At 38.6% G+C, this 15480-nt stretch overlaps 1 protein-coding gene across 5 annotated transcripts in view; it reads left to right on the top strand.

Annotated features, from left to right (window-relative positions):
* Positions 1-15480, top strand: part of LOC124632370 (eye-specific diacylglycerol kinase) — a 99573-nt gene that overhangs the window by 69437 nt on the left and 14656 nt on the right. For 4 of the 5 annotated variants that reach the window (XM_047167188.1, XM_047167191.1, XM_047167192.1 and 1 more), the window contains 9 exons: positions 1336-1425; positions 1733-1862; positions 1953-2259; positions 4576-4744; positions 8803-9019; positions 10318-10510; positions 10869-10971; positions 11894-12084; positions 12869-12966. In XM_047167188.1, the coding sequence (XP_047023144.1) occupies positions 1336-1425; positions 1733-1862; positions 1953-2259; positions 4576-4744; positions 8803-9019; positions 10318-10510; positions 10869-10971; positions 11894-12084; positions 12869-12966 (1498 nt within the window). The remainder of the gene's footprint in view (positions 1-1335; positions 1426-1732; positions 1863-1952; positions 2260-4575; positions 4745-8802; positions 9020-10317; positions 10511-10868; positions 10972-11893; positions 12085-12868; positions 12967-15480) is intronic. The other variant, XM_047167189.1, reaches the window with a different exon arrangement.

Raw genomic sequence — 15480 nt, 5'->3', positions numbered from 1 at the left:
CTCGCCTTGCAAGTTTAAGCCACTTGTTTCGTATTTTTTTATTGTGAGGAACGTACACAAATAACTTATCAGGAGTTGTTTTGGATGTGTTCTTACACTGGGGGACCCCACAACACCTATGCACTTTCGAATTCATATTTAATAACACTAAAAACTTAATTATTGCACGAGCGTTGTTTACTTGCGTCTTGTAATTTCAGTCGTGACGTCACAAGTGACGACATGACACTGACAAGCGTTTTCGCGCCGGATTCAAAGTGGACAGAGAAAAATGCAATTATTTGATAAAAAAACTTCGCATTTTCTTAAAATTAATAATTTTTCATATAAAATAGACGTATACCTACATCATACAAAGGAATTTAAAAATTTGTCATCATGCCTATTTTGGTATACGATTACAAAATAGTAAATGCGCAACTCAAGTTTTTTATTGATGTTCAGTGTCATAAATTAAAACATATAATTAAATTTTGAATAATAGATTAGATAGAAGACAATTTTAAAACAATTCTGAATCCGCTATTGTGCCTACCAACGTCTCCCACTCCGCTGGGAAGTCCCTTCTATTAAGTCGTTTTAATTGGTGTTTCAACTAAATATTTGATGGTACAACGTAGTAGGTTTTCAGGGCGTGTAGCCACGTGTTTAATGAAGTGTATGTGACCGCGGTGCTTACAGGCTGGCAGGTTGGCCTCGGCCGGCTCGCCACGCGGTTGTGTCAACTCAAATGATTTGCATCTACATACGTACCATGAATATGGGCGACATAGCATGCGACACGTCACGAACTCGCGACACATGAACGCCGCGCGTCAGCCCACCCGCGCTCCCGCTCAACACGGAGTTAAAACTTCATTTTTAATGACGTGTTACCATATCGCTCGCATAGCCTGCACTCTGCACAACTTTTAACAAAAAAAATGTGACTCTAGTTTACATTCTGTACTTTTATTCTAATGAAAATATTATGTGAGTGCTAGGCATACGCGTGGTAGCGCTTTGCGTATTCGTATTATTACAGCCAAGCTTTTAGTCCATAATGCTGTTGTAAAATGAATACATTTGTTATTTACAAACGTTGATGACAGGAACAGTCCAATGCGACAATGTTAATTTATGCAGTTTACGTTTGTTAGACTACAATGGCACGGTATTGGATTGGTTTCATTAATAGTGCACATAATTTCATCGCTAGTAAATGTTATGTTGGTTTTAGTGGCAAAATTAATAACTTTTTTTGATACGATATTTGTGTTTTGATGTGGCTTTTTTATTATTTGTAAATCACTTTATTCATTGCATGTGTGTTGCATGGTTGTTTTGTTGTCACAGTCATTCCGGCGCAGCTGCTGTCGGTGGTGCATACCGAGGCACGACACTGTAGACAAGGCTATAGGAGTAGACAGTGGTGAAGTTGTGAATGTGCGTATCCTTATGTGTTGCCTGCAGGGGGTGGCCAGGTGCTCAATACAGGACGGAACTATATGTTATTATTACACCAATATTCCAGAATGACATAAATCCTCACCATCTTTCCAAAAAAATGCATCTTAAAAACTTAAAAAAAAACTGGGGATATTTTATTTAATTCGAGAATGTTGGTAATGAAAATCCAACCAATGTCCTTGTCAATTGTTGCTTGCTTACCACTTAGAAATTATTGAAGCTTATCAGTATGTGAATAACTTAAGTTTTTTACATCCGCAATAATGATTATTTTTCTCAACAGTCGCTGCAGGCTAAACTATCATTTAGCTCGAAGGAAATCGTTGCCTTGACTTGTTCGTGGTGTAAAGACGCATACCACAACAAGGAAAGTTGTTTCAATCTTCAGCGGATAGGAGAAGAATGCTCATTAGGTACGGTACTCACGACCCATAAATTTTGACATTATATTACTTTGTACTCGAATAATTCAATGACATCTAATCATTTCTTATCTTCCATAGGATTGCAATATAATATAATAGTACCACCGTCGTGGATCGTCAAATTGCCAAGAAGAGGTAGTTTTAAGTCATCGTTAAGAAAATCGCCTAAGAAAAAAAGTGCTTCCAAGAAAAAGGGGAAAGATTCGAAGAATGAACAAAAAACATTCGTAATTAAGCCTATTCCTACGGCAAGCGTGAAGCCAGTATTAGTTTTTATAAATCCGAAAAGTGGAGGCAATCAGGGCGCCAAATTACTGCAGAAATTCCAGTGGCTGCTCAATCCTCGACAAGTTTTTGATCTCACACAAGGAGGACCTGGACCAGGGTAAATATTTTTGTTCTTTCCTTTATTAACTTCCCAATAAAAGTACATTTATGATACACAATATCAACTTGGTCACGATAAGAAATTCAGGATAATTAAAACCGGATTAATTATTGCTAGGGATTATAATAAATATAAGATGTCATGACAACGATGCTGTTTTCTTTAGCAAGTCCCAAGCGACCCTGGTATTGCCAATGCCATACAGTTTTTATTGAATAATTAATACAATTACTTACTTATAATAAATCAAACTATGATCATAGTTTTCTACTTTATCTTTTTCCTAGATATCGCGACATTGATGTTGCTATGTTTAGATATACATTAATTATTGCTAGTATTTACATTAAAACGACAGGATCGATAAGCATAAGATTCCGATCGAGCTCAGACTACCTCCGCTTGTTGACCTGAAAAAGCCAATAACCGGTCCAATCTATTAAAATGTTAAGGCCAAGCGGCCTCATTACATCATACCTTATTTAACTATTTTAATCTCATTAAAAAGATCTGTATTTATTATACTAAAAATGTACCCTCAAACTAGAAAATTTGAACTCCGATTTTTATCGCTTACAAAAAATTACACCACGTTACGCTAGTATTTTTAATGAACAAGTCGAAAGTTCTAACACATTTTATAAAGTTATGTCATACAACTTTTTGACTATCTCGCCAACTTCTAGACCATTAAAACCTAGATAATTATAATAAATGGCCCAACTTTACGAACCTGCGAAATAGGTCTACTATAATATTATATTAATATGTTATTATGTCAATAGGATGATTATATGATTATGTTTTAGAGACTATTAGTCATCATTGACTGTGGTATATGTTCCCTTATACACTATTAAATTGTTATGTATGTCATCGGGCGCAGATAGGTAGGTATGCCAACAATTCAATTGAATCTTTCTTATGCATAACTCAAAAGATTACAATAGCGAATTGAGCGCAGTGATGATGACGCCTGCCAAGGGCAGCCGGTTGGTGACCCAGATATGTCATTATTATGTTTTTGTGGGGGCAGAACCCTCGCTTTTATTATAAATGCAAAAGTAACTGCCCATGTCCATCTGCTACGTTTTATCAGCGAAGCGTCCTCAACAGATTTGGACAGCATTTGGAACGAAGAGAAATTAAAATGTCGTGGAACCCTAGGCATGATGAAGATTGCATTTCAAGTAAGAGTGTGTTCAGACACTTGCTAAATTTGAGTTGCAGATTTCAGACTTGATAGTCCAGGTTTCTTCTTCAGTTTTACCTTCACCTTTATAGTTCGGCCATTCAGAGAATGCGTTCCTGACACGTCGCGATTGAACTGACGACGTAACTTTGCAATGGCGTTGCAGTTACGATAAAAATATTTTTGCTGGTTGTTTACCGTTTTAACAATTGAGGAGCATTAAAACAACATTATTATATCAATAATCAATGAATGTTATAATTTTGTGCCAAACTGAGTGTCAAATAACTTGGTAAACAATATTTTTCTAAATCTATACTGCGCTATTACAAGGTTATGTCAGCGGTTTATATTTTGTAGTGCTGTGCTAAAAATAACAGGCAAGTATCGTAATCTGTTCTTATACAGTTATAATATAAAATAATACGTTTTGATTTTCTTTTTAAGAATTGGAAAATAATGGACTATAAGACTTAATTATAACTTTTATGAAATATAAAAATAAAACTATGACCAAACCGCATTTTTATACTTAGATTAAAAATGGTAACCCCAAATGGCGTTATGGGCCGCCATTTTGTGACGCTAAAACAGTCGTCCGTTGTCGTTTCGTGCGCATAGACCACGTTTTTCAAGTGTTTTCGATCTGTTTTTATTTGATTACCCGGCTTTTGTTAGACCGAGATATCAGGATTGATTCTGTTATTGATAATAATATAATTATACATGTAGGCGAAGATGATGATGAAGACACCACCTCCTCAAGCAAATCGGAGTCTGATTAATATTCTGTTCGCACATTCAATTCAATGTACTTGTAACAAAGAATAAATAAAACAATTTTATTATATGAATATTACCTTTTTTTGGTTTCCACTTAAATAACTAAAATATAAAACAAATGATTCCGCCAATTTAAAACGAAAATAATCTTAAAATAATGCGGCGGTTCATTTTGAAGGAACGGTAACGAACTCAGTGTTATGTTGTGCCCATCACTAGTCGTGACTAACTGATAGGTGTCAGGAACGCATTCTCTGAACGGCCGAAGTATAATCAGTCATGGTATCTAAGAAAAACTTAGAAAGTGCCTGTCTATTCATAAAAGGGTTTCATTTCAGTCTGGAGCTGTTCCGCAAGGTGCCCAACCTGCGCGTGCTGGCGTGCGGAGGCGACGGCACGGTGGGCTGGGTGCTCAGCGTGCTGGACCGCATCGGCACGAGGCCGGCGGTCGGCGTGCTGCCGCTCGGTACTGGGAACGACCTCGCGAGGGCACTCGGATGGGGCGGGGTGAGTACCTCATGTTCTTTCGTTCTCATTGAACGATTATAAGAACTTTTTTATAAGTAGGAAATAAATTCATACACGTATATAGTAAATGATAAAAGCTTCGTTTTGTAAGGCATGTCTTCGATAAACTAATATCGCAGGTTCTTTAATAAAATACTAAATATTCCCCTGCTAATTTCCATAACAATTAAACTGAAACAATCACGACAAACTTCAGACATACGTTGATTTAAAAAATTGGGGTGAAAATGAAGCAGGAACCACGTAAAGTGTGTAGAGACATGTCGGAGGGTATTATTATGACGTTATCGATGTCCGTGCCGTGGGGACGGGGAGCGTCGTGCGTGAACAAGTAAAATAAATTCACTGTCGCCCCGTGGGAACCGTCCAAATGCTTAACTGGGTATTACGTACGGTATTTAGTAAATATCCTAAATGGCCTGGCACAGCTCACCTGTAATTATTCGCTCGTTCTGAAGGTAGGTATTAAAATAATGCGTTTCATGTGTAATTCTAAGTATTGTGGGTTTTGACCTGATAAACAAGGTAAGATTTCAAGAAAGTTTTAAAGCAAAGCGGCTACAGTATTACAAGTTTCTTGCAACTGAGCTTAATAAAGGAGCCGCAGCCTTCCAAAACTATAATTACCACAATTTAGCCTTATAATTTCAAGTAAGCTTTGTTCGCGGTTATTTTACTATAAAATCATATTTCAGTTTGATAAAACAGGGTTCTGTTACGCACGTACACTTCCTTCAGCCTTTCTGAAGAAGACGCAATCTTTTACAGCCGTTAGAAATTCTTACATTAAAACGTACAGTGAGAAGCTTTTACAGGTGGCACTTGAGTTAAATCTGGAAAATAAAAGTAGGTACTTAAACTTGAATGCAAGTGACGTAGTCATATACTAACACACACTAAAATGTGTTATAACGCGCCGCCTCATGAATGAAAATGGTAAAATGCTCTTATTTTCCGAGGACCGCTATTATTACACTGGGCGCAGACTTATTATTCGAAATTAATTAACAAATTATAAATTCATTTTTATGCGGAGGGAAAATCAAAAGGAAACAGTAGGTATACTTATGAATATGCAAATACTATTTTTACTCGTTGTCGCTTGACGTACGACAATATGTTTTAACGAGCCTATAAACAAAGTTTATTACTTTGTTCATGAAAATTTTACTAGTCTCCAAAACGACAAACAAACTCCTGACTGGCTCCGGATTTGTGTAATATTCTTTCATTGTTACGATTCACAAATGTTCCGACAGTTTCACCCTCGTTGTGTTTATTCGCCGATAATTATCAAAGAGCCGAGTTATTTCTCCTCTGACTACTCTTTACCATAGTAGAATGTAGCGAAGTGAACACTTTTGTTACCAATACTTTATCAGAACTTCACTTCGAAAAATAAGAACTATGAATTATTTTACGATGCCGTAAAGTTTTATCGCAGTTATACCTACCTACAGAATCATAGCTGGTTGAAGTCCTTGTTTTGATAAACTTCAGCAAGTTAGGTTATTTTCAGAAGAAGTGGATTGTAGACTTATATTCAGGCTCAACTGAATTACCTCTATAAGTGAACTAATTAGGAGCATAATGGGTTGCGTTTGGAGCAAACAAGATTGTGCTTAAGTAAATCTCCTTATAGAGAGCGTGGAGGTAAGGAGCCTTACGCTTAGCGCGCTGAGGCAACAAGGCTAACGCACCAGCTTTGTTCCGCAAACAAATAACAATATGGTGGAGCTGCGTTATAAAGAGCTTCAACTACATGCTACATTGTTGTAAAATTACTCTTCATAATATTGATAACATTGTTAAACAGCTTAACGTTACACCTAGCTAACGTTTATCGGCTGGACTACATTCCAGATTTGCGTAATATTCTCATTATCATTTAGGCTGTAGGATATTAAGGTCACGTTAATGCGATCAAAATGTCTAGTTGTTGAACACAAAGGACATTATGTTACGGTATCAAGCCAGGTTTGCTATAAACAAATACTATCTACTTAATAGACTAAATTAAGCAAATTGTTTGGGTGTTTGTAAAAACAAAGATTTCCTCTGAATTATTTGTAATGAGTTACTTCAAAGAAGCCTGTCAGTATCTTGTCGTAACGGTAAATTAATTACGAACCTACTTTAGCTACAATGAACAAATATTAAGTTTATAATGTTTTATTGAAAGCAATTAAGGAATGCTTTTAACAGCTAATGTGATGGATAGCAATAGCGCAACATTTTAGATAGCTAAGTACTCACTTTTACAAACTTTACTTACAGAACATTTTGCAATACTATAAAAAATTAAAGTAGTTTCCATTAATTCTGCTTGCCTGCTTTTTCTGATTGATCTATAACAATTTTGGTCTGACATGTTATTAGGAAAGTCGGAAATTAAAATCTATACAATTTCCTTTCTTGATAATATAGAAATTTTCCATCACAAATCAAAATGGAGCATATAAATTACCTACAACGTGATGTGCTGTCTAGAATTATTGAAATTCATGAATAGGGCATTTTTATTAAGTATTTATATTGCGTGACAGAAATAAACGTTAACAAACTAACCAACTCGAAGTCTTCAGCAATTTATGAAACACAACAAGCTCACAGCATAGAAGTGTCAAGGATATTCGAATGTTATGCATAAAAAAATATGAATGGGTATTTGGTCAGTAGGGTCTGAAAGTGCAATTTCTCAGACCTTTAGGTTCGATACCTGATTAAGGGAATATTATTATAGCTGACATTATGTGCGTTCATCATAATGTTATGATATGTAAATTCTAAGACAAATATTACCTGTAGAATACACATTGTAAGTGTACATTAGTACTGTGTTCATATTGACATAACTATACATTAATGGGGACAAAAGACAGGGTGGTTAATAATTACAGAGAATATTCCATTCGAGTCAAGGTCTAATTTAACTTCAAATACGTATTCAATTGACTACGTCTGTACATCCATTTAATAAGTGTTATTAGACAGGTAACTAGGTGCCATCTGTATGTACATATGGAACCTCTATTAATTTGTGTCGTATGTTAATTAATACAACGTCAGCAAAAAGTATTTGCTAGGCAAAAACCTCTCTAAATACCTTTTTAACATGCTAGAAAACAGACGTTCATTGTCCTGAAAACAAGTCAAACGACCCGTCATGAGTGAAAAGCATAAATTTTCTATACAATTAGGGACATCACGCCAAAAGAAATTATTACCGAGCTACCCCTAATAAGCTATTTGAAAATGTAATAAAGTCAGTAAATGTATGTGTATCACTCGTCCGTTACTGAAGTAGTCGCCCCAAAGCCCACGTGCGTGGCGTTTATTATGTCCCGTCTGTGTAAAATATTTATTTAATGATTCATTGGGACTTTGACCTAATACACGAGTCGCTGTTTTTGTTGAATATTATTTAACGCAAAAATGTTTTTATTTTTTGAAACAACTGTAAACGCATGTTTATTCTATTGACATCACAAGGATATTATGTTTTACAAAATGGTATAGCAAAAACTTTAAACCTACAGTGTCAAACGTTGTATTTTTTTCTCTTTTTAATGAAGTAAAAACACCGAATACACGACCGTATGTGTACATTCCCACGCAACTTGCGCGAGTCAGTAGAGCGAAATAGGTTACAGAGTTGAAGCTAAGCAATGCTTTTTACCCTCAACCTTTATTTGAATGGAATTAAGTTTTTCTTTTGTATTCTGATGGAGGGGAAAAGTCAAGAGGGGTATTTAAGCTAATATGATATGGTAATCCGCTAGAGGGACTCGTAAGTCGTAAGTAACAACTGCACGGGTCGATCGATCAAGCAACAGCTCGATTCTCTCGATCCCTGCGGAGCTGATAAGGGATGAGTCTTCAGTTCGATAAGCATATTTTTCAAGTACATAACATAATAAAGTATAGTAGGAAAGCACTTTATCATCTTACCCACTACTGTAATTCCAGAATATTTGATATTAACGTGACGATGGACGTTTATTGAAACTTGTTCAAAAATTTTCTTTTTCTACCAGGGTTATGAAGATGAGCCAATATCGAAGATCTTAGCGAACATTGGGGAAAGTGACACCGTGTTGCTAGACCGCTGGGAGCTGAACGTGGAACCGAACACTGCGGCGGCCGGTGAAGACACCAGTAATGCCAAGCCTGAGCTACCTCTCAACGTCGTCAACAATTACTTCTCGTTTGGTGTCGATGCTCACATAGCCTTAGAATTCCACGAAGCCAGGGGTAAGTTTGCTTAATGACTCTCATTTTATGTCCATATTTTATTTTAGTCTATGTATGTAAAAGATATGTTTCAACTTTTTCAAATGTGTATAAAATATATTTTTTATAAGTTTTGGACCAGATAAAACCGAGCTCTAAGAAAATAAAGATCCCACCATTCTTTGCGGATTTGCACAGTATTTTTGCCTTGCTTCATATATCAACATCATCCGTCACCTCAATTTTATCTTCCTTCAAGATTTTCATTTAAAACATATTTCTCTCCATTTATCTTGTATTATTATGAATGAAATATATTATCCACTTTCAAAGGTTGGCAAACATCGACCTGACGTGACGGCTTCAGAGACGTAGGGTCATCGTATTTTCTTGGTCACACTCCTTTCCTTAGGACCTCAACTAGATTTTACCTTTAAAAGTGCGCCAATTTCTAATGTAATTTATGGATCTGAATGAAATTGAATTGTCTATAAGAAAACTCTTCTCATTCCCTTTTCCAGAACGCGAACAATGCTATTTTTAAAATTACATCAGATAAGCCGGAAATTTTACAATTTCCTTTTTATTATAATAATGCACATATTTTCTACTCCAGAGGTTTATGCAAAAATAAACCAATTGACCCGTTTATATTACCGCAACTTAGTCATGCACGGCTCCCACATAACGTGCCATGAACACGGTATGTTATTATAATACACTGGGTTTTTCATCTAATAGACGTTATTAAAAACAACACTCAGTGCTCATTAAAATTAATTTATTGTAATATCTTTCGTAATATGGTCCTTTATGAAGCAGGTAATAAGGATGTGATTGCTACCCTTGAGTATTACCTGCCTACATTAAGAATTCCTCTCATAAGGGACAATAATGTGGGAGGCATGCATTTCAAATAAGACATCTTTCTGCAAACGTTTTGTTAAACTGTTACGAGTTTTCCTGCTACATGTCATTAAAAGTTTGCGAAAACTCACATTTTCCATTTAAATATTTCAGTTGTTTGAAAATTACCATCCGACCGCCACCGCCCGCCAACATTCTATCAGGCTCTGTTGCAGGCACATAATTGTGGCATTAACATTCTTCTATTATTGCATTCTTATGAAAACCGCAATGCTGCGAAGTGACATCATTCATGTAAAATCAACATGACGTACACCATTGTTATTTTTTTCTCCAACGTTATTGCTATCTTGAGAAATCTTGTATTTTGTTGACAACACTTTCCCTATAGCTATATAAATAAGAATTCAATTTACTACGTACTTGTAAGTATCATGTTCTTTTTAAAACAGAGGCGCATCCAGAAAAGTTCAACTCTCGAATAAGAAACAAGCTGTTCTACGGCACCGCCGGGGGGAAGGATCTCATGCAGCGCAAGTGGAAGGGGCTCGCCGAGTTCGTCACCATGGAGTGCGACGGCAAAGACCTCACGCCCGTGCTCCGCGAGCACAAAGTTCACGCCATTGTCTTCTTAAACATTCCAAGGTCAGACGATGCCTCGTTTATTCAACTGTGAACGTACTTTCTCTAAATTGACAAACGCCTGCCCACGAAGCAATACTCTCAAAAAGCCTTTGTCATGTTTAGATAATGAAACCGTGTAGTGACTAAACTCTAATGAAACCATCTGTTCAACAGATATATTTTGCAACAGTGGATGCTAAGTTATGCCGTATTTTTTTATGAAATGTTTGGTTTACATTGTACAAGCGCAAAATTAATTAAATTCCCTTTGTCTAAATTATTCCTTTATATTATTTATGTGTTTTGCAAAATATTCGTCGTTTTTAGTGTAGTCGAAATATACAAATTAAAGATATTTAGACGTCTGTATTGTTTACAGTTATGGGGGTGGGACACACCCTTGGAATAAGTCGGGGGGAGCCTTTGAGCCCTCGACTGAAGACGGCTTAATAGAAGTAGTCGGATTAACCACTTATCAATTGGTAAGTCAGACTCAGATCGATCATTCAAGCACTTGAATTGGCGCAGGTGGCTGCTGCTTTATTTTCTGTCTTATCCCAGCTTAGCGTTGAGATTAATGATGGTAAAGTTACAGTTAAACCCGCTCAATATTTTATAAAATGTACGATGTATTGAGAATTCACCTTATTATTTTATTGGCCAATAAGACCTTCGTTCCGACCAGTTATTATAATCCTATTTGTCAGATATTGCGAAGCCCTCGCGAGGTAATAGAAATTTACCCAGAAGCCAATAAACAATGCTTGCAACTTTTCAAAATGATGTGTCTTTTCTTTATTTTTTATCCCTCATGTACACTTCTACTTACGTGTCCGGATGGAAGTACCTACCTTCTAAAAATGTGTTGGACACGTTCATGAGTATTATTCTATTGGTTCCACGTTCTCTCTATCAGTATTTTTAAAAGATTCATACCATCAATTTGTGAAAATAGCAGATAATATCAAATGAAATATGAAGACTTGAAAATACACGAGCTTTCGCATATAAACAAAGGAATTAAATAATGACGTAATAATAGCCAGTAAAATGTTCATTTTAGAAATGGGTTCATAGATTTGTTATTCTTGGATGATAGTTCCGAGTTATCCTGAACGATTCAATTGAAAACCGAAACGACTCAAGCTGACAGCACCTTTTTCTTTTTCATTGTTGCATTAGCATATTTAAAGAGGATTATTCGATTTAAGTATTATATGGCAACTTAAGTGCTCCCTTTTCTGCTTAAAATACAGATTCATGTAACGTGAAGAACTCTCTTAGTTGGGAACCTTAAAGGCAGTTACATATGTTTCAAATATTAAGTGGGGGTAGAACGTAGGAGCTTTCAAAGTTCACCCACACATTTTCACATTCTGTTTATTTCTTTATGTGCTACGCTAGCCGTTGCTGCAAGCGGGTGGGCATGGGACCTGCATCTGTCAGTGCAAGACCGCTAAGATCGTGACCACGAAAGTGATCCCCATGCAAGTGGACGGAGAGGCTTGTCGCCTGGCGCCGTCCGTCATCACGCTGTCCCGGCTCAACCAAGCCATCATGCTTGCCAAGAAGAAACCCGGCAGGACTATTGCACCGTAAGTATTTCTACTTTGAGGAGCATAGTTTTTTGAGTATTTCATTTCAGTGACAAGCGTGTTTCATGCAGTAACAAATTAGACACGCTTCGATAGTCACAGAATTTTCAAACGAAGTTTGCCTCTTTATTCTATTGGGCTATTTCTCAACACGTCATACCATCCTTTTGGAAAATACCCATTGATTCACAAAGCAACCAGATGCAGCCAGTACGTTCGTATTTTACAAAGCGACTCTCGTCTGATCTTTGAAAACACAGACTCACGGAATGCCACGAACTTTATATCGAATGCTTGAACTTTTTAAATTCCGACAGTTCCCAGTCATCCATTGTATGAATTTAACCTAAGACTGAAATAAATAATATGTATTCATTTCTTTAAATGTAGGTAAATAAGCTTATAAGATTCAGTACGTCTATTGAGAAGCTTTCACATAAATATAATTCCCTCATATAATATTCATGTACTTTGTTAATAAGCTCGCGCTTATTTGTTCAGTGTGTATTTATGATAGGTACCTGTACTATCACCTCATGAAAGGATGCGGTCTACTTACAAGTAACCCTGTATATCATTTTGTCGTTCCTACTACAAAAAAACACATCTTTTTCTGTAATTATTTATATGCATACAATCAAAATTAAGTGTTCCATTATAGTATAATTATTACTTTAGATTTTACAAAATTCATTAGATATTGTGTGCCTCTTCACCCATACGTACCTACTTTCTTTTACCGACGTAATAATGACTATGGTCTAATGTAATGTTATTGTTACAGTCAAACAACATTAGACAAGCTCACCCTCACAGTGAATCTCATAACGATGGCTGATTACGAACGCCATCATTACGACAAGGAACTGCTCGCAAAGACAGGTAACAAATTACTGAACCAACAACCGACTTCGCCTTACTAAACAAACTGGAAATTAAATTGTTCTATTCAATCAAACATCCATCTAACAGATATACTGAACAGTTTTAAACTGTTTACATTTTTAACTTAGTCAGAAAAGTTCGCCGGCACTAAGTTAAGATTAATCGATATTCAGGTTTGATTTCGCTAGCACTGGAAAAGCTCAACTGAGCTTTAAGTTTGGATGTTTATTACTCGCCAGTAGTTGGCGCGGACCTAAATTCAATATCTGGTATTACCTCGACGGTTAGCAAACTTTTTGGCTGCAACCTACCAGCTAAATTCTATTTGAATTTTAAAAGAGTTCTATTTTGGAAACAATTTTAAAAATATTTCAAAAATAGAGAACGGATGCTCTTGTTCTTTTTTCGCCCGGCCGCAGACATCCAGTTTCCGGATACGGTTTCCTGATCAGGAATCCTGATTCGGAAACCGAAATGCTCTTTTTTCATACAAAAAGTTCACAAGAGCGCACACGTTCTTACTTTTTCCGGACGGAAAAAACCCTGACATTCGGTTTAAAATTTTCTCCGTGCGTTCGGGTACTCAGAACGGTGTGGTGACCTACCTCTTTCGCCACTTATTGGTACTGGCCGGCTGGTTTGGCAGCTACGTTCGTAAAAATGAAGACTTGTCAAACCAGTCGGCAGTCGGTTTTTTCTCTTTGGTAGGAAGAAAATGTATATTTTTATTGTCTCAATTTATCTTGTAAATATTATGTAAATATATCGATGTAAATACCAAACCCATTTATATTTCTTCCTACATTTGGTGACCCCGTCTGAGCACGACAACAATGTCGATCAGCAAAGCCGACGTTGACGGTGCTGAGACTAGCAAAGTCGGCATCGACGCTGCGGAGGCATGCCGCGTGGGCGTGCGAGTTCCACCGTTTTACCCTGAGAAGCCGGCGCTTTGGTTCGCGCAGATGGACGCGCAATTCGCGCTGGCGAACATCAAAACCGACGAGACGAAATACTTCTACGTCACGGGTCACCTCGACCCGAAATACGCCGACGTCGTCGAAGACATAATCGCCAACCCGCCCGCCAGCGATAAGTATGAAAAGCTCAAGGCCGAGCTCATCAAGAGGCAGTCAGCTTCACGCGAGGAGAAGGTGAAGCAGCTTCTCATGCACGAGGAGCTCGGCGACCGGAAGCCGTCGCAGTTTTACCGGCACCTCCTCAACCTCGCCGGTCCAGGTGTTCCCGAGGAGTTTCTGCGGACGATGTGGACGAGCCGTCTGCCAGCAGGTACGCAGACCATAGTGGCGTCGCAATCCAAGCTGGACTTGGCCGAGCTGGCCGAGTTAGCGGACCGTATCCACGTCATCACCGGTCCCGCGCAGGTGGCATCAACAGCTGCCGTCGCCACTGCACCGTCGTCGTCCACCAGCGGTCTGCACGCCGAGATCGCCGCGCTAAACCGGCAGATGCAGAAGATGGCGCTCAAGCTCGAGAGGTTATCCCGCAACAGAAGCCGTTCCCGTAGTCGCTCACGTCACCGGTCCAGCTCCAGAAGATCGCAGTGCTGGTACCACCAGCGGTTCGGTGATAACGCTAAGAAGTGTATTAAACCGTGCGACTACACAACGTCGGGAAATGCGCGGGGCAATCTGTGATGGCGGCCGATGATTGTCCGAGCGCTGGTCGCCTCTTCGTCACCGACCAAAGGTTGAAGATACAGTTTTTGGTTGACACCGGCAGCGACCTCAGTGTATACCCCCGGTCGGCGATTCCGCGACGATTAGGAAAAACAGAGTATGAACTGCGTGCAGCAAACGGCACTGTGATAAACACTTACGGTTTTGTGAGCTTAACATTAAACCTAGGGTTGCGCCGCGACTTCGCCTGGCGATTTATTGTTGCAGACGTTACAAGGGCGATAATAGGTGTGGATTTTTTGTCTTATTATAATTTGGTTGTCGATTGCAGGAACCAACGCCTCATCGACAACCATACTACGCTCTCCACCCCGCAACCAAACCTCTCACATTCGCCTTCACCTCTCGTAAAGAAAACTGTTCCCCACGACAGTTCCGTCACCTGGACCTGATTGCTCAGTTCACTACTGACATCAGGCACATCTCCGGGAAGGATAATGTCGTGGCGGATACCCTTTCGCGGGTTGAGGAGATTACTCAACCTGTGCCCGTCGAGAGGATCGCTGCAGCACAAGAAGATGACCAGGAGCTGCAGCAGCTGCTCGCCGGGGACAACTCACTGCGTCTGCAGTTGGTTAGCGTCCCAGGTTCACAACAGCAGCTGTACTGCGACCTCAGCAGCGGCACGCCTAGACCTTTTGTACCCAAGGAGCTGCGCAGGTCAATTTTTCTCAGCCTGCACTCCTTGAGTCACCCTGGTACTAAGGCGTCTGCCAGGCTGATTGCAGCCCGCTATGTGTGGCCTGGGGTTAGGAAGGACTGTCGTAACTGGGCTCAGAGTTGTCTGGCTTGCCAGCGCTCTAAAACCACA

The sequence above is a fragment of the Helicoverpa zea genome, chromosome 8, assembly GCF_022581195.2.
Source record: "Helicoverpa zea isolate HzStark_Cry1AcR chromosome 8, ilHelZeax1.1, whole genome shotgun sequence".
In the NCBI taxonomy this organism is placed as follows: Eukaryota; Metazoa; Arthropoda; class Insecta; order Lepidoptera; family Noctuidae; genus Helicoverpa; species Helicoverpa zea.
This window is presented reverse-complemented; position numbering and strand designations above follow the sequence as displayed.